This window comes from Ostrinia furnacalis, unplaced genomic scaffold (assembly GCF_004193835.3).
Source record: "Ostrinia furnacalis isolate ACB-3 unplaced genomic scaffold, ASM419383v2 OfSCF0447, whole genome shotgun sequence".
Lineage (NCBI taxonomy): Eukaryota > Metazoa > Arthropoda > Insecta > Lepidoptera > Crambidae > Ostrinia > Ostrinia furnacalis.
Genome location: NW_021130686.1, coordinates 291,706 through 315,323, shown reverse-complemented (window position 1 = coordinate 315,323; position 23,618 = coordinate 291,706). Strand labels below are relative to the sequence as shown.

Here is a 23,618-nt window from a genome sequence, read left to right as displayed (position 1 = left end):
AAAAACAATAGGTACGAAACGAATATTTAGTAAAATTATGAAAGTCGATGACCAGCGAATTTAAACATTTTACACTTTTTATCTTCACGAAGTTGAATGGGAGTTATGAAATTAAGATTTCTTGACAGATAAATATCTTTTGGTCGCGTCGGTATTTTCCCTCTAGAAACAAAGTTTTCATGTACCGTTGGTGGTATGTCGTACACATTCAGTCCGGGCCCTGGGGTAGAGACATACTTTTGGGTATCTATACTTGTAATAGCCTTTTTTCGGTCTAAATTGTCACTTTTATGTTCGTCGTGTGGTTTTTTAGAATAAGAATCGACTACAATTTTTGTAGGCATATTTTCGTGGTGGTCTTCGTATACTGAAATATTGTTTCTATCATGATGCGCATATCTTTCACTTTTATTTGGATTTATATGATCTCCAGCGTAACTCTTTTTAGTGAAATACATGGCCTGAGTATGATGACCTCTAGGATCCACTGGACTTTCCAATTCATCTTCGAGTATTTTAATTATACTGTCTAGATTATCAGCTGGAGTATCGATGCTTCTTTTGCGTTCCATGTGGTATGTTTCATATTCTGCTATTTTACTTTCCAAGTATTGTATTTTCTCTTGATCTTTTCTTCTATGAGCGCTCGCTTTGCGTGTTTGGTCTTCCAACGTTAGTATGATCTTTTCTAATTGACTTATTTGCTGTTTTCTTGTTTCGAGGTTTGTAACAAGTGATTCAATTTCAGCATTTTTGTCAGTCAACTGCTGATTAAGCTGCGATAGACATGAAAGTATTTTGTTAGTAATTATTAAAGAAAGAGCTGAATCGATTTGTAAATTAAGGAAATAAATGTATGTTTCGTACTTACATCCATATCTGCCTGAGTCCGTATTTCCAAGTTATTTCTAAGCAATTTAATTATATTAGTATGTTCTTCTTCTTTTTCTGATAACATCTTTATAATCCCATCTCTTTGCTCTATTATGTGTTCTTGTTCTGCAACAGTTTCGATGTGTCGCTCAAGCTCCATATCTTTCTTCTGTAATGCCTCTGCGAGTTCACCGTTTTGTCGAGTAGTTTCCAATAATTTAGCTCGTTGTTGATTTATCTGATGGAAAAATATAATTGAAAATTAACTGTATAAAATAAAAATAAAACATTATTAATAATTACAATTACCATTCCATGTAGTTCTTTTAGGTTTTCAAAATCTCCGAAGTCCTCTTGTAATTGAGAGATATGATTTTTGAGAGATTTTAGTTGCTCTTCGTATGACGTCATTTTACTTTCACTGTGAAAATAATTGAATTTCATTTGTATCACGGTTAACACTCAATAATTAAACAGTTAATTTGTCTAGTTTGAGGATGTTAATCTACTGCCTGTAATATGAAATGGCACGCAAGAATGCTCTACATTTGAGGATAAGTTTCTATTTACCTTTCCTGTAACTGTTGTTCTAATAAAGTTACTTTTTTCTCTAACTCTGAAATATATTCATCTTTATTTGATATGTCTTGCCGCAAGTCTTGCTCCAATGTTAACGTTTGTTTGAAGTTACGCTAAAACAAAGTTATAGAGCGGTTTATTATTTTTACTAACTCTACCTAGTACTCCTATTTTGTTTTTAGTTTCAGGTTACCTCGATTTCCTTCAAAGCATCACACTGCTCAGCAAGACGTTTTCGATAGCTGTCCATTTCTTCATTAGCCAAAGTTAATTCATGTTTTGTTAATTCTAACTCTCTCAAATATTCAGTAGCTTTACCTTCAAATAAAAGTTATCAATACATATTTTTTCGTATCAAAATCAAAAGATTATATTTATTAGTTGACGTTCTAGATACCTATCTATTAGGTATTGCTTGTATGATAAAATATTGATACTTACAAAGCTGCGCCTCTTTTTCTTGTAATTGTTTACACATATCTTTATGTCTCAGCTCGGACTCTAATAACTGCGAGCAAAGCGACTCCACTTTGGCTTCCAATTTGTGTTTTTCTTCTTTTTCATCCTCATATCGTTTCTCAATTTCTATGAGCTTAACCACATTGATATTCATTTCATGCTTTACATGTTTCAGAGATTCATTATAATGGGTAGACAATTCAGTAAGGCGTTTCTCCAAATCCTCTTTTCTGAAATTGAAATGTTATTAAGCAACATTTATGCACAAATGCAGTGTACAAAATAATCTGAAAAATCGCAAAATAAAATATAATAACCATCCAAATTATTAGGTACTAAATAAGTAGGTAGATGTATAATTATTTAGTTTGTAGTTTTTTATATGTTTATTTGATATTTGAACTAAGACTTACTCAGTTTGCAACTTTTCACGCGCTTCAGCGATTTCCTCCAAATGCGAAGTATTTTCTCGTATAGATTCTGTAAACTTATTAAGTTCCTTGTCAAACTCGTGCTGTAACTTTTGATTCTGCAATAAACAATTATTGTTACTCTTATGAGTTTGGATTCATTAGAACAAGATGTAGCAAGGTAGTTTGCAGGGTTCGAAAANGATTATTTTTTTGTTGAATAGGTATTATCAAAAGGGTGGTTTCATGCGAATTTGAAGAAAATATTTCACCCCTAAGGGTGGAAAATTGGGGATGAACTTTTTTATACGCAATATTTTTAATTTTTAGTTTTTTTTGTGTTCACGCATTTGAAGTCGGTTTTATTTTTTTAAAAAGGTAATTATTACTTCTATAAATGTAGTAAAAAAAAAATTAAGCAAAACGAACCAAAATACAATGTAGGTAAAATGTAAATGTAGTTAGATTAATATTAATGTACTTTTGCTTTATGATTATTTGATAAGACTTACTCAGTTTGCAACTTTTCACGCGCTTCAGCAATTTCCTCCAAATGCGAAGTATTTTCTCGTATAGATTCTGTAAACTTATTAAGTTCCTTGTCAAACTCGTGCTGTAACTTTTGATTCTGCAATAGACAATTATTACTTATGAGTTTGGATTCATTAGAACAAGATGTAGCAATAGGAAGGAAAGGTAGTTTGATAGATGTGAAATTTTCTAATTTAGAATAGGTTGTGACCTGCTCCCGTAGTTGCTGCACCGTGCGCTCCAAGTTCCAAGTCTTGGAGCGGGCTTGCTCCAGCGCGGCTTCCAGCTGGGAGGCCTGCTCGCCGCTTATTTTCACCTGCCCCTCCGCACGGGTGAGGCGGTCTCTGATCACAATTCGCTTGCACTTTTCTTCTTTCAGCTGTTTTTCTAATTCCTGCAGAAAATATAGCATCTCTGTCAGTACGTTCTTGTCAAGAAGTATACATTCAGGAAGATCCATTTTTGATAGTTTTTTTATAGCTAAGTAGTGTTGAATATTAAAGAAGATAAGGAGGTGGCGAAATATAAATATTATGAAGTTGTAGGTAGAAGTAGAGCCTGTAAAACACAATGAAAAACGCTTTTCATCGGAAAATTTAGCTGTAGATCTATTTAAATTTGTAAAACTATAAGAAACTCTACTCACAGGACAAAGCTACATTAAATTAATATTACACACCTCGACTCTATTTCTGTTGGCGCTGGACTTAAGATGATCAACATTGTGTATTTGTTTCCTGAGATCATCTTTCTGCGCGTTCAGTTCTGATATTTCATACGTCAGCTGTTCGCTGCGCATCTGGGCGGCCACCGTATCATTCACGCATTTTCTGATGAAGGCTACGATATCATTTAGCTCGTCAAAAAACTCGTTTTTAACCTTTTCCAAGGAGCATGCAAGCATTTCGTTCTCCGCGTTAAATTCATTGATTTTCTTCAGTAATTGACTCAAGCTGACATCCTTAGAACAAGATTAAAAATAATAATTTCATCGGGACGCAATCATGCAACGCAAGTGCTATTAACTGAAACTCTAAACTAACTTACTTTTTTCGTTGTCATGGCTTCTAATGTTTCGATAATTGCTTTTCTCATCACTAATGTTTGCTCGCAGGTTCCAACTAATTTTGATGGCATATTATACAGTTTATTCATATCGATGGCCACTGGCGTTTTTGATGAAGCATCTGCAATATAAGTTCAGCCAGCAAATACTTAAGTAGTTTTCATATTTTTGTTGAGGAGCAATAAAGATAAAGTAAAGCAATATTGCGCTAATATGGTAACATAAAATTTAGGGAATCCGTTGTAGTTCCTGGTATTTTGTAAACGTTGGTCGTAGTACACACCTTCGTGCGGGTGTTTGCCGTCGAAGTGCTTGGAGTTGGCGCACAGCTGCAACAGCTGGTCTGGCGTCAGGTTGGCCACGTTCATGATGCGCAGCTCTTCAGCCGGCGGCAGGTTCGACCGCTGGCCCAAGGCCGACATCTTTTGATGGGTCACTCCCAAGGCCGCGTAAACTTCCATTATTGCTTTCTAAATAACAAAATACAAATATTAATTGCGCAGTATAAGTAAAAATTAGTCAGCAAAATAATTTTAAGTCATGAACCTGTTTTTCATTTAACTCATTTTTCATCTTTTCGAATTGTACGATCTTTTCCTGCCAGGAGATTTTAAGTTGTGTCACTTTTTCGCTTCGCGATGTTATTGATTCTGCAATATAAATAATTGTCATTGTACAAATAAAACTAAATTCAATGCAACAACTTCAATCGGCTCTACCTTTTTCGTTTAAATCCGCGTAAATAGGTGCTCCTTCTAATATTTCACTTTGTTGCAACTCCAAGTCCTCATGCCTATTGATAGTTTCCTGAAAACGACAGAAATTTTCTTGTATTGATAAATTTTCTTATTCACTTACCTTAAATAAACCAGCTGGGCTAGGATGCGCGCCGTGGTAAAATTTTATCGATCACTAGCGGCCACCCGCGACTTCGTACGCGTGGATCCTGTTTTACCCCCCTTTTAGGCGTAGAGTTTCTGAATTTTATTTGCTATAAACCTTTCCAACGAATGCAAAACCGTGGAAATCGGTTCGTGCGTTCTGGAGTTATAGCGTCAGGAAGGAAAACCCGACTTATTTTTATATAGTAGATTTTAGAATGCGTTGTATNCGTTTTCTTTACAATAAGTAATTTGAAGAAAAAAAATTCTATAAAAAAATAAAAAAACATCTCAAAAATTTTTTGACCTCTTTTTTGTCGATAAAAGCAGGTCTAGTTTCATCTATTTTCATAAGTACACTTTAACGTGACTCACACTGTATAGTAGATTTTAGAATGCGTTGTATGCTCCATGTCGCGTAAAATCGATAAAATGGCACGATTATAAAGTTTATCGCGGCGCGCATCTTAGGCCTACTGGTGTTACCTGATCAGGTAGACAAGTCATTGTTCGGTTAGTATAAACGGTTTTTGTCGGTTGTTTCTGTAAATGAATAGTTTGTAATGTAAAAGTGGCTCATGAAAAATATAGCAAAAATATTGAATTGAAAACGTGTGTTACCGGAACCAATACAGTTATTGGCCGAGGTGTTTTGCTGTGTACCATATTTTCATGGGGAATTCTTCTAGGTATCGTTGATGGTCGCTGCATATAAGAGACACTATTATTTTGTAACATTTCTAAGAGAATTCATTTAGATATTAGATCTCTAACATCACAAAGTTTCTGATCTTAATAAAACTTTTCAATTTACCCTCGGAGCCGGCAGGAGTCTCTCTTTCTCGGGCCGCGAGGACCGGTTCACTGGAAACGCAGGCTTTGTGGACGCCATGTCATCTTTTGTTCGATTCGCTGACTTCGGTCTTGGTTGCTACAAGTGATTAAAATACACAATACAAAGAACTTATGTACTCGTATTAAACCTCTAATTACTGTATACCTACTTTATTGTTGACCTAACTATTGAAGCTCTATATTCTACTTAATGTGCAGTCTCTGCCACGTTTGTTTGTAAATTCATTGTTAGCATTTACCTGATACTTTTATTTCAAGTTCATGCAATAGATGAGTCAAATTTCTATTAATTTTGTCCATGATGTTACTACTATAGCACTTGTGATTTGTTCGTATGGGTTTTTTCAGGACCCTTACTTATAAAAAAGGAAACACTTACTTCACCAGATCGTGGTCGTGAATTAGGCCTGGACACGAAGCGAGGCTGTTGTGCTGACACAACCTGAATGTACAATGAGAATTTAAATTAAATACAAACTGTATTTAGTTTCATTCCATTTAACCGCTTGAGTCCCAGACGGCATTAATTAATGTCATAACAATTGATTATCTATTGTGTCTAGATTCGCGGGCCTTGAAGGATTAAAATTTTACAGAACTTACCACCAATTTAGAATTACCAGCGGCTTTCGTCTTGTATGCCGGTGGTTTCTGTCGTGCTAAAGGTAGTCGTTGAGGTATGTGGCACTTGATTGGCCCTCTAGCGGCATTTATGATGTCTACAATAGAAAAAGACTTTAGTTCGCAGGTGAACATCTCGGTTTAGTCAAAATTGTAATATTATGGTAATATCAACTGTTTCTATTTAAAAGAACCTCATAGGAAAAGAGGGTATGAACTATGGGTACAGAACAGAAGGAACTTATGAATTTTTAAAGTGGTTAATTCTTTGAAGCCTGAAGAATTTACCTTGCACCCTCGGTTCACCAGGATCCAAATGTGACATATTATTTCACATAACTTCGAATTTAGATGCTACAAGATTTTCATAAACATCCACGGAATAAAGTCTCGTTCAAATTAATATTCAACAAAAATTTCATTATTTTCAATATTCCAAAAGTGAACGCCGTTGACATACCTACCTACGTCATTTTTGGCAGAAGATTGAAAATGAAAGAAAAGAATAAAAAGCAGTTTAGAAACTCTATTGCCAGTGCTCTGGTAAATGATAATAAAATCATATAAAATAGTTTGTATATCATTTATTGTCAAATGTCATTCAGGTATATAAAACGACTGCCAATTGTTTCGAGTTTAGAACATCAAAAATTACCAAAATTCCAACACAAAGAAATTATTAACAAAATTGTAAATGTTCCCTTTTTCCAATAGAAAAACTGTATAAGAAGTGTAAAGAATTGGCTGTGTTTAATTGTGAACAGTTTTTGCGCTCAGCATGACGACCACGCCGAAAGCGCAAAAAGATAAACCTCGTATGTATCCTTATGAAATTGTAGACTAGCATGTAATGTAACAACTTGTAGTAGCTGTAGTTTCTGATTCTCAATAGGTAGGTTTATGTTCTGGTCAGATAGTTCACCAATTTTGACAGCTGGGGGATGTCAATTTTATTTACTCGCTCAACATCTCAAGATAAATAAATAAATCTTCATGATACAGTAGCATAATCTGCTCTACTAGTAGGTAATTTGGTTAAAGCTAGTAGCGTTTTCCTTATGAATATGATAACATGGCGGTTTTTCATTGTAATAATTTTTCCCATGATTGCGGGATAGTCACAAGAAGATAAGAGTGCCGGCATGAACAATGAGATTATTTAGGTTAGGTCCATATAATGATGACTCATCAGAATGTTTAAATTTGCCGTGTGAAAGTGCTTAAAAATTACATTAAGTTATAGCTAGATTCTAGAACTAAAACCGAATAGAAGCGGTTGATTTTTAAGGTATCTGAACAAACATACCATTGCCAACCGAATCTCTACATCTACAGTGGTCCGTCTATGGTGGAATGGCACTGTAAGAATAAAGAGAAAAGCTTGGAAAATACCCGATGGGTGTTTTTTTTTTCAGATACCCCCGCCCCGCGGCTTACCCCCCGCCCGACAGCGGCGTCTGCCGCGCGCGCGGCTCGCAACGCTACGAATAGAAATCTACTCCTACCCCACGCGCAAAGGCAGTCGCCTAACCGCACGTCGAACTCTCCTGTTTCAGTCAAGGTAATCACTTGCTCGATATTTCTCCGTAATATTTTTGACTAAATATTAGCTACAAGAAGTGGTGTTGTTATTTGCAGGCAAAGAGCCCCGCTGTACGTAATCCTCCGAGATGCGACTCCAAATCTGACATAAAAGTAAGTTTTCATTTCAAACGTGCTCTAGCATCTAGGTACCTAAGTGCTTACTATTCGCAAGATGTTAATTATTTGTTTACTTTTTTTAAGATAAATCGAAATTCCGACGATGGCATTGACAATATTACCGTAAGTACTTATGTCAATATTGGAAATACTAGCCATAGTGTGATTTAGTAAATTACTTATTTATTTATTTTTTAATTTAATAGGTACCACTCAAACAAGAGCATGACAGTTATATCGTGGAGAACGTGTCGGTTGTAATAATGGAAGAAACATCAAACTATAGTAACGTTGCAGACTTAGAGGAGCTTAATGAAACTGACCATTTTGGTAAGCATACGAATGTTTATGTGACAGTTTAATTCTTCTATCTACATACCAAGTACTACTAAATAAAATTAAAATGATTTTAGATGATAAATGTAACGAAGACGAATGCATCGAACGAGTAACAGGTAAATTAACATATCCAGTAGAATCCACAAAGCGTAGTTAGTTAATTTGACTTCAATCTAGAAATATTAATGTTGTTTTTATAGAACAAACTGCACGAAGCAGACCACATACGCCAGCCTTGAGCAGTCGCCCTCAAACACCAAAAAGTCTGCAGTCCAGTCGTCCTCAGACGCCAAGGATTCCAAGCCGTCCCACCACCCCGGTGCACCCTCGCCACAGTACGCCGGCTAGTCGCCCCAACACCCCCCAAAGGCTGGCGACCCCCAACAGGCCCACTACGCCTATTCATGAAAAAATTCAGAATTCAGTCATTAGTCCACCGAGATCACCGATCAAAGAAGACGACGATATCAAGTCGGTGTTCTCAATGAAGCAGAAACAATTTTTGCGCATGAAGAAGGAGTTGGATATGAAACAAGTACGTTCGTTTTCTTGTAGTTACTTCTTGTAACGTTTGTTTTTGCTATAAATGCAATTATATCTTTGTACCACTATGAAAGACCACCACCGCTAAAGAGTTAAAGGCATTTTTAAAGAAGTTTGTTTTGTCAGTCAATCCGATGCAGCTTTAGGCCTTTTTCTAGGCAATTCTTTAGTTATACCACTATGAATTCAAAGGCATACCCAGGTTGAAACTTGAAGTCAGTAAATCAAATCTGAAATGTAAGCCATGGTTTGCGATATTGACAGCAAGCAGTGCTGGAAGTGTTCGACTGCCTCCGCGGGCTGCGCGAGCGCATGTGCCAGGAGGGCCTGGGCGGCGGCGAGGGGCTGCAGCAGCAGGAGCTGGTGGTGTTCAACGTGGCCGACTGGGCGGCCGACGAGGTGGCGCAGCTGTGCCGCGACGCCGCCGCCTCGGCCGCCACTGATGGCGCTGCGGAGCTTATCAACAATATCGTGCCGTTCGGTAATTTATTTGTTTACTAGCGGCCGCCCGCGACTTCGTACGCGTGGATCCCGTTTTACCCCCTTCATCTATCTTACGCGGTTGAGATTTTTTCATACAAATCCGATCCGTCTGCTCGTTTGCCTCCGGTCACATAAAAAAAAAAAAAATGTTTTTTACCGCTAACTCCAGTTCTCGTGGGAATTTTGCAATATCCTGTTGTAACTAAGCTTTAAGTTTACTATGGTACCTGCATGCCAAATTTCAAGCGTCTAACTTAAGCGGTTTAGATTTTTCATACAAAAGGATTTTCCCTATAATTCTCGTTCCCGTGGGAATTCCTAAGTATACTATAACCTGCCCAGGAGTATGAAGAATAATTGTACCAAGTTTCGTTAAAATCCGTCGAGTAGTTTTTGTTTCTATAAGGAACATACAGACAGACAGACAAAAATTTTACTGATTGTAATTTTGGCATCAGTATCGATCACTAATCACCCCCTAATAGGTTTTTTGAAAATATATTTCATGTACAGAATTGACCTCTCTACAGATTTATTATAAGTATAGAAGATAATGGTAACGTATGATTTGTACCGTTCACGATACACCACAGTCTATAACTAATAACTATGCTTCTACAAGACAAATTATAGGTTTAATAGCGCTTAAGTCACTCAGTGCCCGAGGTATGGGAGCGGCACGGGAAAGTGTTATTTGTTACGTCAAATATCAGCGAGTCTTCAGATTTGTATGCCCTGTCAACGTCATATTATATTATTCATCATCATCATCATCATTTCAGCCACAGGACGTCCACTGCTGAACATAGGCCTCCCCCAATGACTTCCACATCGCACGGCTGGCAGCGGCCTGCATCCAGCGCCTTCCTGCTACCTTTATCAGGTCGTCGGTCCACCTTGTGGGTGGACGTCCCACGCTGCGTTTTCCGGTACGTGGCCTCCATTCCAGAACCTTGCTGCCCCATCGGCCGTCAGTTCTGCGTACTATGTGCCCTGCCCACTGCCACTTCAGCTTGCTAATCCGTCGGGCTATATTATTATTATGTCAAAATACCACTCCCGCGCCGCTCCCATACCCCAGGCACTGACTGAGTTAAGTGCTAGACCGATAGTAGAGTTGATTGATTTTCATTACTAAATTGGAGTTGGTGGAATATATTTCTCTCGCTTGCAGATGAGTGTGCTTTAGCCGAAGTCGATGCTAAAGTAGCAACCGTTCCAACGCGATTTGCCGATTTGTGTCTGCAGGCTTTCACCGCCCGTCAGGAACTCATCGATTGGGTTAAAAATCTCATAGAGAAAAATGTAAGTGTACAATTAAAAACTATAATTTCTAAATTCTTTGATAAGAGAAGGCGCACACCGTTGATTTTTAGTTGGCCGGTGTGCGCCTACTCTTAATGTACAGTTTTAACCATATTTCTAATTTAGCCGGAAAACAACAGCGAGTCTCTGGAAAAGATTGCTCGCTACAACGCGCAGGGACTAGAGCTGTGTGACACATTGCGAGAGCTAAAGAGCTGCGCCGACAGTGTCGTTGATACTGTCACTCAGCTATCTAGGTATTTTTTTACATTACATATACGTTAGTATTGGTGTAGTACTTAGTAGTGTAGTTAGACCCTCTACCAACTTATTTGATTGCTGACAGGCGAGCGTGTCGCGAGCGCAGTGCTCTGGTGGCGGTAGGAGAGTCTCTGGTGCGGGAAATAGCACACCTTCGACAAGAGCTGGACATGCGCATCGCTGCTATAAACGAGTTGCGGCAAGTCCGGAGTGACAACGAGACCATCAGAATGTTGGAGGTGAGTCTTAGTTTAAAAAAAAACTTTCAATCATGCTATAGTGCAACCTCTTACTACGCCACAGAAAACCATCATTACGTTTTCTTATCTCTCTCTAGCAAGGATACAGTATTCTTTCCTGAACATTTTTCAGGAAACACGTCGTGAATTAGAGGAAGAGCGGGCAGCGCGATTATCAACGAAGGACAAGTTGTCGACCACCGAGTCGCAGTTACGTCAAACTCGCGTGAGAGTCACCAAAATGGATCGACAGCTTCGAGAGGCAGAAGCCAGTATAGCCAGCCTAACGGGGACTGTGAAGACTTTAGAAGACCAGGTGAGTTTACACGAAATCTTCAATTTATTACGACGATGTTTCAGTACTGATATTTATAGGTAAATGGTAATGTACTTTATAGAGTCGACAGCGTGAAGTGCAACTAGAAGCACGTGCAAGAAAACTAAAAGAATCTCTAAAAACTGGTGAAGTGGCAAGTGGTCACATAGCACAGCAACGGGATGCACTGCAAACAGAGTTAGTTGTTATATGGATCGATATTAACTTGGAACAGGATGTAGACATTAATTACTCGTATTTTTTATTGGACAGGGTGGCTGAACTGAAGGAGCAGATCGATACAATGATTGCACAGCATAAGGCTACAGTTCAGGATTTAACGAATCAATTAAAAGACGTAAAGACTGTTCTGGAAGAGCAGAAGCGAATGACCCAGCATGAAATTGACCAGAAACAAGCACTGCAAGTGTCGCTGACAGAAAGCCAGAATACTATTGAAGAGCTCAAAGCTAAAATTACCGAGCTTGAAAATAGTAGACCAAATCCTGGTAAGAATAAAGAAGATTACAATTTCCGCAGTAGAATACTACTTTTATATCGGTGCATCACTTTTATTAATTTCATATCTTATTGATTTTAGAGTTACCAACAGAAAGAGAAATGGATTTATGGGCAGAGCTGCAAGCCACGAAAGATACTCTGCGTATGACCGAAGACGAAGTGACAGCGTGCAAACGAGAAAAAGTTCGCTTTCTGGAAACAATGACAAAGATTACGGTAACTGCTGTTTCACTGTTATCATTAGGCTTGTGTATTTCCATTATAACTTATTTTGCTAATATTTTCTTTTCAGTCCTATATACCTGATATTTTTTTTACTTCATCGTCAAGGTGACTACGACTAGAACATCTCTTACTGCTCATGCCACATTTTAATTTCTAAGATACTTATTTTCAGGAGTCTGATAACAAGGTAGGTATGCAGCAAAAGTTAGCAGCCGAACTTCTAAGTAAAGAAGAAATTGTAGGCAAGATGCAGATACAGATTCGAGAACTGACGAAAAATATCAAATTAAAGTAAGTTGGTGACGTTTTGTATAAAATAATCATATTTAGACTGTTACTGTTTAGTTTGTCAAACCTAACATTGTTTCAGTGAGCAAAAAGTCGCTCAATACGAACAATATGTGAGAGACTTGCAGGCGCACAACCGTGCTGTAGCTAACTGCCAGGAAGCTCCAAATGGTATCAGCTACCAGGATTTGCAACAGGAGGTAACCAATCAGTCAAGTCAAGAATTTTGTATTTTATTGCTAAGAATGCAGTGGTGACTGAAAACTGACTTCACAGATAATGAACCTGAGAATGAGTTTGCTGGAAGCTGTGCATCGCAACGAGGAGTTATCCGAAATGCTTATGCAGAAAGAACAGCAGCTGGAGCAACAAGACAAGACATCACGTGCCCAGGCAAGGGTCATAAAGGTTCATGGTTTTTCTAGTCAATTCTAACAACCCATGATTTTGACAGACTCTTGTAAGTAGGTAATGCATATACTGTAAAATATCATGATTGTAACATACCAAGTGACGCAGGTTCGAGAAGAGCTGATCAACATGCTAAAGAACAAGGAGACGGAACAAAGTCGAGAGCTGTCTGCCCTTCAGCAGGATCTAGAGCATCGAATGAACATTGTAGGCGAAGTAAGAGGGATTTTTTTTGCTTTTATTTTATGTGAACTTTATGTTGGTGTTTTTCAATTTTCTAGTAGGTGCTTAAGTAGGATTCTAAGTTGTTCAGGCATTTGCTGCTATTTCTATAAATAACGCATGTTTTGGAAAAAAAGCCGTTTATTTCCAGGTGAACAAGCAAATCGCAGCCAAAGCTGAGGAGATCCAGGAGCTGTTCGCGACGTTGGAGAATAAGCAGCAGCAAATCCACCGGCTGGAGAAGATTGTGCTGGCGCTGGAGGAGCAGCAGAGACGCGCGCAGGCGCAGCGCACGCGCCACGAGGAGAAGATCGCCGCGCTCGAGCACGAGCTCGCAGCGGGAGGCAACCGACGGGAGCGGTTGGTATCTATCACGGACTTACTCCGACATTGACCGTCATGGTAGGAAATTTAAGACGATTTGAACCTTTTGACAAAAGTAGACTTCTTTCTAGTTAGTAGGTAGATGTGGAGTGGACAGAGTAAAATTATTGCATAAATTATTATGTTAATGATACAGATAAAACTTTTGAACTAAGTAGTGCCGGTAAAATGATGATAAAAAGCGATACGTTTAAAGCTATACTTAGAGGAAGTTCAAAAGGAATATGTCCATTAACTTGTAAGCGTACTTACCTATTTAATTACCAATGACTGGTACCGCCTTATTGAAATTTTACGTAATATTATTTTAACCATTTTGCTAAACACAGCTTATATTTTTTACTTAGCTAACGTGGCTTTCATTACAATAAAGTCGTCATTGGGATTTCAACATCTGGCTATAGAGGAGCTTTTTCATATTATCCCTACTAATATTATAATAACCCTCCTTCTGGCGCAGTCGGGTAAATATAAAAGTACTCTGTCTGTGTCACTTTCACGCCTAATCAACTGAACCGATTTTGATGTAATTTGTCATAGAGATAATCTGAGTCCCGGGAAAGGACAAGGGTATAGCTGTTTTTATACTGGTTTTTAAACAGGGACGCGCGCGATATAAAGTTTTTCTGTGACAGATAGCCAATTATTTTTTATATATTTAGATGTTTATGTAATTATTTTCTTTTGTTACAGGAAATTTCTGTTTTTCTGATATTATGGAGCACCTATTTACTCTTGAAAGTGTTGTTTAGGTAAAATTGTAGTAGTAAAAGTGAATAATCATTGTTGTATTTTGTCTTTGTGATGTATTTTTATCCAACAATATATTTTTTGAAAATAATAGCGTATCATTTAATTTATTCAAGATATTAGAATTTTATTTAATACATCATTTCTCCATGAATAAGGGAGAAATAGTTATGCTAAGCAGACAGTTAATTGGTCTTGTCCTCCTGCAGTGAACAAGTGATTACTTGATTACAGTGGCAGTGAAGTGACGAAGTTAACCCTTATTCAAATAAAGGTAGATATACAGGGTGACTGGAACTCAACCCGCCATAGCTAATACGCGTATAGAGGAGGTCATTTGCTAATTATTGAACCTTACTTTCTATGTCTAAAGTTTTATAGTTTAGGAGATATGTCAATTTTTATACTTTTTTCAGATTTTTCCGAAATTTGTCCTAAAAACTGCTTAAATTTTCTTTCTCGCGTAATTTCAACAGTTTTTTTTATTAGATATTAATATTGAATATGTCTTTATTTAAATAAAATAGATTTCTGATCCAGATAATGATTGAATAACTAGTTACGAGCCGCCAAAGTCTAACAAAAGTACAAACCACGAAAAAAAATTGTAAAGATATTAGAATTTTATTTAATACATCATTTCTCCTTGAATAAGGGAGAAATAGTTATGCTAAGCAGACAGTTAATTGGTCTTGTCCTCCTGCAGTGAACAAGTGATTACTTGATTACAGTGGCAGTGAAGTGACGAAGTTAAATGACGGTTGAACGAAACCCGACATGATGAATTTGATTCCCTTGATATAGTTCCAAAATACTGGACTGTCCTGTCGATGACATTGACAGTAGGGCGCCACCGTCAATACCGAATCGCTGGTTCAGATTTTTGCCATATTGCAAACCATATAGTTGAACGATAGTAGCGCCCCCCTGTCATTGAGTTTGGTGGGACAGTTCAGCGTGGGTCAACTATACACCCTTGCATCATGACGTTAATTAATAACAANTTAATTAAGTTAGTCCATGTTGGTTGCATATTTCATTCACCCTGCCCCACTAGGCCAGTAAATTAAAAAAAAAAAAACAAAATGCCACAAATGACATTAATGACATTTAACAAGTGTCACTGTCAATGACGCACGCTAGAAGTTTTTCTGTGTATCAACGTAAATAACTGCGATTTTAATTAAATTTTGGCTGAAAAGCTGGTTATTTACTTCTAATAAGAAGTGTGTAGTTGATACAAAATGTCGGAAAGAAAAGTTTTAAACGTAAGTATTACTTTCACTGTCAAACGCCCTGTAAAATTGTTACTCCAAACTTGTTGCCTGCTTGGTTAACAATTTCAGCGTATAATCATCGTTTTATCATGGAATGTTTAATGTTTTCAGAAATACTATCCCCCGGACTTCGATCCTTCCAAAATCCCGCGCATGAAATTGGCGAAAAACCGCCAATACACCGTGCGTTTGATGGCCCCGTTCAACATGCGCTGCGCGACGTGTGGCGAGTACATCTACAAAGGAAAGAAGTTCAACGCCCGTAAAGAGGATGTAGAGAATGAGGACTATCTTGGGATAAGAATTTACAGGTTTTATATAAAGGTATTTTTTTCTACATGAACATACACAGTGAACCCAACAAATAGCATATTACACATGTTAGAGTCGAGTTTATTTCACTATAGCATGGTTTTCATTGTACACTCAGTATAAGATTTGACATGATTCAGAGTCCAGAGACATATCTTAAGGCTCATTTTTACGATTTAGCGGTTGTGTAGATGATATTAAAAGCTTTGACATCATTCAGAGTCCAGAGACACATACAATTTAGTGGTTGTGTAGATGATATTGTCTCAGGATTTTACCAACATACTTATAAATTTTTAATACTATACTATTCTACGTATTGTTGTAAATACACACATGCTCAGTTCTGTTTCATTTACAATTTCAGTGCACACGGTGCCTTCAAGAGATATCATTCAAGACAGATCCAAAGAACACGGACTACGAGATAGAAGCGGGGGCCACGAGGAACTTCATGGCTCTGAAACTGGCGGAGGAGCAGGCCAAGCGGGAAGAGGAGGAACAAAAGGAGGAGGAAGCCAACAATCCTATGAAGTTATTAGGTAATTTATTGACAATCCCTTTAGACTAGAATACATACTCTTCTTGAGTAAATCAGTTTCATTAGCTACAAGTAGAAGATTCAATAAATATGTTAAAACATACAGGAGACTTAGGCTGGGTTGCACCATCTTACTTTAACTTTGGCCAACACCAAACATCTGTCAAATTCCATACAAAAAACACCGGTTATTGTTATAGTTACGGTCAAAGTTAGGTGGTGCAACTCAGCCTTAATAAAACAGTACCTTGGCCTGTTAAATGAAATTATAATATTTATTTGGAAAAAATTAATGGCCAGAATACTAAATCAAAACAAATGAATGATAAAAAAAAACCTTATTTAGGACAGTTTATAATGTTTATAAAAGCCCAACTGCTATTCTGAATTATGCAATAATTCTGAATCAGATAGTCTGCATGGCCTGTTCTTGGTGATCATGTGTATTCTCTCAGCACATAAGACTCATCTCCTGAAATATGATAATTGGGTGTCAGAGATTACTATAATCTTTTTTAATTTATATTTCAGAGTATAGAACCGAACAATCAAGACAAGAAATTGAACTGTTGGAGAGTCTTGAAGAGCTGAAAGAGCTCAACCGTCGGCAGAGAACCGTGGACTATGAAGGCATGCTCAAGCAATACCAGCCTGAAACTGTGGAAGAGAGGAAAGCAAGAGAAGAAAAAGAAGACAATGAATTTATTAAGTATGTATTAAGTTTAAGTATATTCTTTCTATTTATAGTATATTCTTTCTATCTTTTCTATCAAAATATCTTAAATTTATAGTACCCCCCAACCTGAATCAGTTTGTAGTAGTAACTTATTAGTATCTGTGGTATAAACTTATTAAATATATGCATATCAATTAAGTTATAGTTGATACATACAGATGTACTTTGCCACTGAGACAATAAATCTAATCAAGTGGTTAAACTGTGTTCCAGGTCCATTAAATTTGGGAGTTCATCAAATAAAGTGGTTGCTGAGGAAATAATAGAAGAAGTGCAAGAAGACAATGGCCCTCCAGCAAAAACGTCTAGGATTGAGGTCATTGCACCTGTAGTCGCGAAAATTAAAGGAACAGAGTCAAAGAAAAACGAATCATGGAACCGGAGTATAGGCGTGTTATCCAAGAAACCAGCGTTAGGTAATCTTGTGAGGAAAAAGCCTGAAGCAGCTGCAAGTAAACCTCAAGAAGAAAATACTGTGAGTACAATACCAGCTAAAACTGATGACACTAAAAGTTCAGATAAGGCAGCCGGATCAGGCCTTTCATTGTTAGCCAATTATTCAGGCAGTGACAGTGATTCTCAGTAGATAATAAAATATGTACAAACCCAACAAATAGTTTGATAATGTGTATTAAATCGTTATTGTTCATTTTGGCATTATCATTTCACTGAAATAACTTATTTGGTATAAAAATAATCTTTTATTTTCTTACTTTTCAAGTACATTACGTAATAATGTTACTTAACAATAACAAGTAGTACCCAAAACCACACTACATAATACACAAGCTTCGATTTAATCAACATTGAACAATTTGAAAAGCAGTTTTAAGACAGTTTAATTTAAAGCATTAATTTATAACAAACTTTTTCGGGAAACAAGAAAGTAACGTAGAAAACGTGAATAACAATTTTTGCCTGTCTTGTCTTCTTAGCTTGCCCTACAAAAAAGGAAGAGGCCTCACACAAGTTCCTAAAACATTAAACTAAAAAATACACACAAATCTACTGTCTCCAGCTAGTATGAAGACCTGACACTGACGTTCTACACTGTTCCCTGTTCCTTAGAGGACTGGTGCCCATGAGTGAGGAACATGCGGCTAAAGGTCCTATCTCACCACTGCAGCACTGTGGCGCTACTGGTCGCGCTACCGTGATGTTTTGAGCTACCAAATAGCTACATTTTCACTTGCCGGTAACATATTAGTTGCACAACTAAAGTAATACCAGTCGGTGGCGGCGCGGCCAGTGGCACCATAGTGTCCATAGGGCCATATGACTAAAAACTATCAGATCTTGTTCTTGACATAACTTGACAACGTGCGAGACTGTAGTCATCGTGAGCGAGAAAATTGTTGCATCTAGCGCCGATGAGGCGCATCGGCGCTGTGGTAAGGCAGCAAGAGCCTTAGTAAAATATATTTTTTTACATTGGCTATGAACATTTTTAACCTTCTGTGCGACATTTCCACTATGTAGATGATGAAATGTAGATGCGCTCCAATCCTCTTTGCCTATTGATTTGCCTATTTGAGACAGGATGGTCGCATGACGCTGAGGAATCAAAAAAGATATCCCATTACTAACTCGGCGGGTAGTGATGGTAGAAGGAAAGAAATATTTTATTTAGCAATTTACATAGTATTGTACAAAATACAAATTGCAGTTACAATTTTTAGGCCAGTAGAATTAGATTCTAAATCGGAAATAATTCCTACAGAAGATTTTATAGTTTTAATGGCTTCATTTGTTGCCCATTAATACTATCCTAGTTTTTTGACTTCGGCGGAGTTGTGCTTAAGTGGTGGGGCCCCCCGAAAGGGCCATTTTTGTGGTTTTACCGTTATACCGCGTACTATCGTAAACTGATCTTCATGACGGTTGAAGGGCATTTAATCCTGCATAAATTCATATGTTTTGGACACATCGTTCTCGTGATTATCTTCGACAAAGTAGAAAATATACGTATAATTAATGCCCCTCTCTACGTCCAATGGCTCGTCACCCGCAGGCTCCCAAACCTTGAAAAGGGCCGCCTTAACCAGCGTATCCCAGTCAAACCTCACGAGTTGGATTTGCCTATCCTTGTTCGTCTCAGCTGATCCTTAACTACGGTTACTGCACCTCTTCCTTGCACTCTCCTTAACGACTCTGTGTTATCTACTATGGCTGCCCCTCTTTCTTGCACCCTACTGAACGACTGCATTGCCTAGCCGTATGCCTGGTCCAAGGTTTTACGCCTAAATCAACTTCGTACGCGTGAAAATAGTTTGAATAATATTTCCCGTGCTTGCAACATTGTTCTTTACTGCTTCGCCCCTATTAATTAGTCATAGCGTGATCGTATATATCCTATAGCCTTCCTCAATTTACGAGTTATCCTACACAAAAAACNTCTATATTTAGTTCAGTCACTTAGTTAATATTACAATTAATATTGATGAAAGATTGATTAACCAAATCGACAAAAGCAGGTTTTCTTGGTTTGGCACAGTTTTATTTAATTTATCTGATAATCATCAGCTCATTAGATAAACGTTAACAAATGAGCCTAACTACCATCCATGTGTAAAGGACGTTTAACAAACTCACAAAGTTTAATGTAGAGACAAATAATATTCGTACAAACATAGCGTAAGCTTTGTTTTCCAAAAATCGTGCGATATGAACGCATGTAGATTTGCTTCTCGGAGCGGTATGTTATTACACGGCCGCCGGTTATCGTGTCGTGTGCGGTTTATTCATTAATGTTGGGCTTGGCCTTTATAACTCCACGTACACAAAGAAGTGGATAACGTTTCTATGGCTGCTCAATCAATGTGCCCCTATTGATGATACCTGATATAATGACTCATTCGGATAGAGCTTTCACGTTCGAATTCCTCCAGAAACTGCTTTATTGTACTTTCATTGACAANAACTATTGGTTTTAGAGAAAAACTTGTGCAGCATTTATTCATCAGAATAACGTAACCTATCGATAGGTATTTTTTTCAAATAGAAATTGTGAAAAAAATAGCTATGTCCATAAATCGCAATTTCGCTCCATAGTGGGCCAGCCAGACTGGATGTTGTCCTAACGCTCCCCGGCGCAGGCGCAGCTACGTGCCCGTGCGCGCTGCACACAACGTAGCTTCTCGAAAGATGTTCCATTCATAATTTTAACAACCACTCATTATGCTTTTCCAGAGAGCGAGATGGGAAGTGGAGCCCGAAGGGACTTGTGAAAAAATGCCTTTAGACCTCACGTTTGCGGCCTCTTTATAGTCAATTATTAAATGTTAAATCTACTTTATAACTTTATCGTATATGTTCAGATATACGTTACCTCGATATGTTCAGCGAAAGACTCTAAATTCATGAGCATTTTTGTGGAATGAGATAATTCGACGATATGAACGCATGTAGATTTGCTTCTCGGAGCGGTATGTTTATTACACGGCCGCCGGTTATCGTGTCGTGTGCGGTTTATTCATTAATGTTGGGCTTGGCCTTTATAACTCCACGTACACAAAGAAGTGGAGAACGTTTCTATGGCTGCTCAATCAATGTGCCCCTATTGATGATACCTGATATAAGTAAGNGCTGTAGTAGGTTGCACTTAATTACAATAATAATAAAATACTTTAAAATTAAATTTTGCCTTTTTTTAAGTAACCCCGAATTCCCAAAACGCCAGGTATATAATCAATAAAACAAAATAATTTATATCTAAGATGCTTTTATTAGGGTTCCGTAGCCAAATGGCAAAAAACGGCACCCTTATAGATTCGTCATGTCTGTCTGTCCGTCCGTCCGTCTGTCCGTCCGTATGTCACAGCCATTTTTTTCCGAAACTATAAGAGCTATACTGTTGAAACTTGGTAAGTAGATTTATTATGTGAACCGCATTAAGATTTTGATGCAAAAATAAAAAAATAATAATAAATATTGGGGGCTCCCCATACTTAGAACTGAAACTCTAAATTTTTTTTTTCTTGGAAAGCGAGACTAATACATATTATCTGGTAACCAGAAATCCTATCTGACTTAAAATAATTATCACCGTGAAGTTCCAATGAACTATCATAATATCTACAATATTTCAACCACATAAATAGGCTCTAGTAGAAGAGTGACCTTAAGCTCTTTTCAGTATTTTAAAATCTGTGATAAAAATAATCCAAATCGCCGTGCAATGCATGCTTGATTGTCAGATTCTCAATGAGTTATATTTTAAGGAACTTTGCATGATCACAACGACAAGTTAACTTTATTTCCCTCGCCTTGACGATGCACCGCTACATACCTGAATAAAGTTGTATAATTATCCGTTTAATAGGCTGTATAATTACCACCAATATAAGTCCACCCTGTAGATACAAGTTTTTTAAGCTTGCGCAGTGAATGAAGGATCTCTGCCTTTTTATAGTATTAAATTAATTGATTGGAAAAAAGCCTTTAAGTACATGGATGAACGGTGATCCTCGTGACAACAATAAAATGTGCCGTCATTCCTGCAGCCTTTCAGAGAAATGTGTCGACAACAAAGACCAAGCCCAAGGTCCTTTGGTTTTGCGTCCACGTCTGGCGGACAGAGCAAATCAATCGGCCAAAATAGTAAAACTGTATCAAAATGTTGCCTCTATAATTTCAAACCAGTTTCTTTATTAGATTTTGACTCACATTTACAATGTTGTTAATTTGAGGTAATCCTATGTTTATGAGTCGGGGTCGGGGATAAACAGGCCACATTCCTTATTCGTTGGTGATCGGTTTGGCGGAACGGAAGATAAAAACAATCTTGTATTGATCTTGTTCATTGAAACGCAGATTAATACGTCGTTTTCATTAACTTGTTGCATTGAGTAAGTAATGTTAATTGTCTCGACTGACGCCCACTTGACCATCAAATTAGCAAATTAATATCTTTACAAGATAGGCGGTACCTGCGGATTCCTGCAAACCGGGCCTGTACAAAAAGCGCATATCTCACGGTCTTCAGATAAATACGGCTCGTATCCCGATTTTTTCTTCGACATAAATATTGTTTTTTCATAGATGTAACGGCTTCGAGCCGACACTCCGAAGCTCGGTTCTGGGAAGTAGAGTTGTCCCGGCGCCGGCCTCTGAGTTCTCCGCTAATAAATAAAAGGCTGCCCGGGAAATATTATGTTACGTCTCGGGGTTTTTTGGAAGTGCGTGAGGCGGTGGCGGTGGTCGCTGCTGCCATTTCAGCCTGGCGCCCGGCTGTAATCTCCCAGCTTCCCCCTAATTTCGGGGAAAAATTTAAAGGCATCAAGTGGGTAAAAATGATATGTTGATTATGTTTTAGGTGGTACATAAATCCAAAAAAGTAGTGTGGTTGTGACTTGGTCGGCCAAGGGATGTGAGAAATAAACTTCTTATAATGGATATAAAAGTAAAGACGCAAGTACAGCCTGGCCGGCTTCTGTGAAGAAAGCTGAGTCGACAGCTTGTCGTAGTCCGTTTTAACTCTTATGAAAACTTGTTTTCAGTTGGCTAGAAGCTACGAAAAAACCTTTACGAAATGTGGCAATTAAAGAAGTAATCAGGAATCAGCTTTTCGATATCTTGTATAGTTTAGAAATAATCGAGTGACATCACTTAACGTTTCCACCCTGTATACTCGTACGAGTAGTAGGTAGTAGGCAAAAGTAAAACAGAGCATTAGGCACAAGCGGAAAATCTATATTTAGTTCAGTCACTTAGTTAATATTACAATTAATATTGATGAAAGATTGATTAACTAAATCGACAAAAGCAGGTTTTCTTGGTTTGGCACACTTTTATTTAATTTATCTGATGATCATCAGCTCATTAGATAAACGTTAACAAATGAGCCTAACTACCATCCATGTGTAAAGGACGTTTAACAAACTCACAAAGTTTAATGTAGAGACAAATAATATTCGTACAAACATAGCGAAAGCTTTGTTTTCCAAAAATCGTGCGAGTATCCGAATCCGACGGGAGTCCACCACTACTTAGTAACGTACATACAATAACAGCGAATTCCAGGGCCAGCCAGACTGGATGTTGTCCTAACGCTCCCCACACAACGTAGCTTCTCGAAAGATGTTCCATTCATAATTTTAACAACCACTCATTGCTTTTCCAGAGAGCGAGATGGGAAGTGGAGCCCGAAGGGACTTGTGAAAAAATGCCTTTAGACCTCACGTTTGCGGCCTCTTTATAGTCAATTAAATGTTAAATCTACTTTATAACTTTATCGTATATGTTCAGATANTTTGAAATCGACGTCTGCTCTGGAATCCTGCGTGCAGGTCGTTGGATGTGCTCACAAAATTCCACCTGACTATGCAAACACTTGTCGGGCCCGTGAAATCAGTGCCGGATTAAGCCAGCGCGGGGCCTGTAGCAAATTTCTATCAAGGGGCCCTTGGTTTGCTTTAGGTTCTCAAGTTTAGGGTATTAAATGAAACAAAACTGTTACAAATTAACTTTTCTTGATTTAATGTGTGCAA

At 37.8% G+C, this 23,618-nt stretch overlaps 3 protein-coding genes across 7 annotated transcripts; 2 read left to right on the top strand and 1 right to left on the bottom strand.

Moving 5' to 3' along the window:
* Nucleotides 1–12: 12 nt before the first annotated feature.
* On the bottom strand, nt 13–6,726 carry LOC114364987 (myosin-11). Of its 3 annotated transcripts, XM_028321375.1 has the most exons (19): nt 6,564–6,726; nt 6,258–6,373; nt 6,034–6,096; nt 5,614–5,730; nt 5,421–5,504; nt 5,286–5,342; nt 4,638–4,725; nt 4,465–4,568; nt 4,202–4,388; nt 3,900–4,039; nt 3,532–3,813; nt 3,064–3,246; nt 2,834–2,949; nt 1,894–2,141; nt 1,646–1,770; nt 1,444–1,565; nt 1,183–1,294; nt 872–1,111; nt 13–776 (listed from the first exon to the last, which is right to left on the bottom strand). In XM_028321375.1, exons 1-19 carry the CDS (start codon nt 6,598–6,600, stop codon nt 36–38), a joined length of 3,162 nt encoding a protein of 1,053 aa, XP_028177176.1. In that variant the 5' UTR covers nt 6,601–6,726; the 3' UTR covers nt 13–35. The 3 variants fall into 3 exon arrangements, with proteins under 3 accessions (XP_028177176.1, XP_028177186.1, XP_028177195.1); XM_028321385.1 differs by lacking the exon at nt 5,286–5,342; XM_028321394.1 differs by lacking the exon at nt 6,034–6,096.
* A 163-nt stretch (nt 6,727–6,889) lies between these two features.
* LOC114365001 (myosin-3) lies at nt 6,890–14,335 on the top strand. 3 transcript variants are annotated; one of them, XM_028321414.1, is made up of 21 exons: nt 6,890–7,090; nt 7,691–7,836; nt 7,914–7,970; nt 8,061–8,099; nt 8,183–8,306; nt 8,390–8,431; nt 8,516–8,850; nt 9,123–9,339; nt 10,516–10,646; nt 10,773–10,903; nt 10,993–11,146; nt 11,280–11,462; nt 11,545–11,660; nt 11,736–11,971; nt 12,064–12,200; nt 12,382–12,500; nt 12,580–12,697; nt 12,774–12,890; nt 13,017–13,124; nt 13,282–13,490; nt 14,208–14,335. In XM_028321414.1, exons 1-21 carry the CDS (start codon nt 7,054–7,056, stop codon nt 14,224–14,226), a joined length of 2,775 nt encoding a protein of 924 aa, XP_028177215.1. In that variant the 5' UTR covers nt 6,890–7,053; the 3' UTR covers nt 14,227–14,335. The 3 variants fall into 3 exon arrangements, with proteins under 3 accessions (XP_028177215.1, XP_028177208.1, XP_028177224.1); XM_028321407.1 differs by having other exon boundaries at nt 12,774–12,905; XM_028321423.1 differs by lacking the exon at nt 13,017–13,124 and having other exon boundaries at nt 12,774–12,905; nt 14,208–14,329.
* Nucleotides 14,336–15,387: 1,052 nt separating this feature from the next.
* LOC114365173 (splicing factor YJU2) lies at nt 15,388–17,773 on the top strand. Its single transcript, XM_028321670.1, has 5 exons — nt 15,388–15,532; nt 15,653–15,865; nt 16,221–16,395; nt 16,926–17,103; nt 17,344–17,773. Exons 1-5 carry the CDS (start codon nt 15,509–15,511, stop codon nt 17,714–17,716), a joined length of 963 nt encoding a protein of 320 aa, XP_028177471.1. The 5' UTR covers nt 15,388–15,508; the 3' UTR covers nt 17,717–17,773.
* The last annotated feature ends 5,845 nt before the right edge of the window (nt 17,774–23,618 follow it).

Bases quoted from the DNA above. Each gene is read 5' to 3' on its own strand.
- LOC114365173 (XM_028321670.1), top strand. From the start codon at position 15,509: ATGTCGGAAAGAAAAGTTTTAAAC. The intron at 15,866-16,220 runs GTATTTTTTTCT...TTACAATTTCAG, and splicing joins TTTACAGGTTTTATATAAAG to TGCACACGGTGCCTTCAAGA. The intron at 17,104-17,343 runs GTATGTATTAAG...ACTGTGTTCCAG, and splicing joins GAAGACAATGAATTTATTAA to GTCCATTAAATTTGGGAGTT.
- LOC114365001 (XM_028321407.1), top strand. From the start codon at position 7,054: ATGACGACCACGCCGAAAGCGCAAAAAGATAAACCTC. The intron at 10,904-10,992 runs GTATTTTTTTAC...GATTGCTGACAG, and splicing joins ACTGTCACTCAGCTATCTAG to GCGAGCGTGTCGCGAGCGCA. The intron at 12,698-12,773 runs GTAACCAATCAG...CTGACTTCACAG, and splicing joins ACCAGGATTTGCAACAGGAG to ATAATGAACCTGAGAATGAG.
- LOC114364987 (XM_028321375.1), bottom strand. From the start codon at position 6,600: ATGTCACATTTGGATCCTGGTGAACCGAGGGTGCAAG. The intron at 5,731-6,033 runs GTAAGTGTTTCC...AATCACTTGTAG, and splicing joins CACGACCACGATCTGGTGAA to CAACCAAGACCGAAGTCAGC. The intron at 3,247-3,531 runs GTGTGTAATATT...TATTTTCTGCAG, and splicing joins CCAACAGAAATAGAGTCGAG to GAATTAGAAAAACAGCTGAA.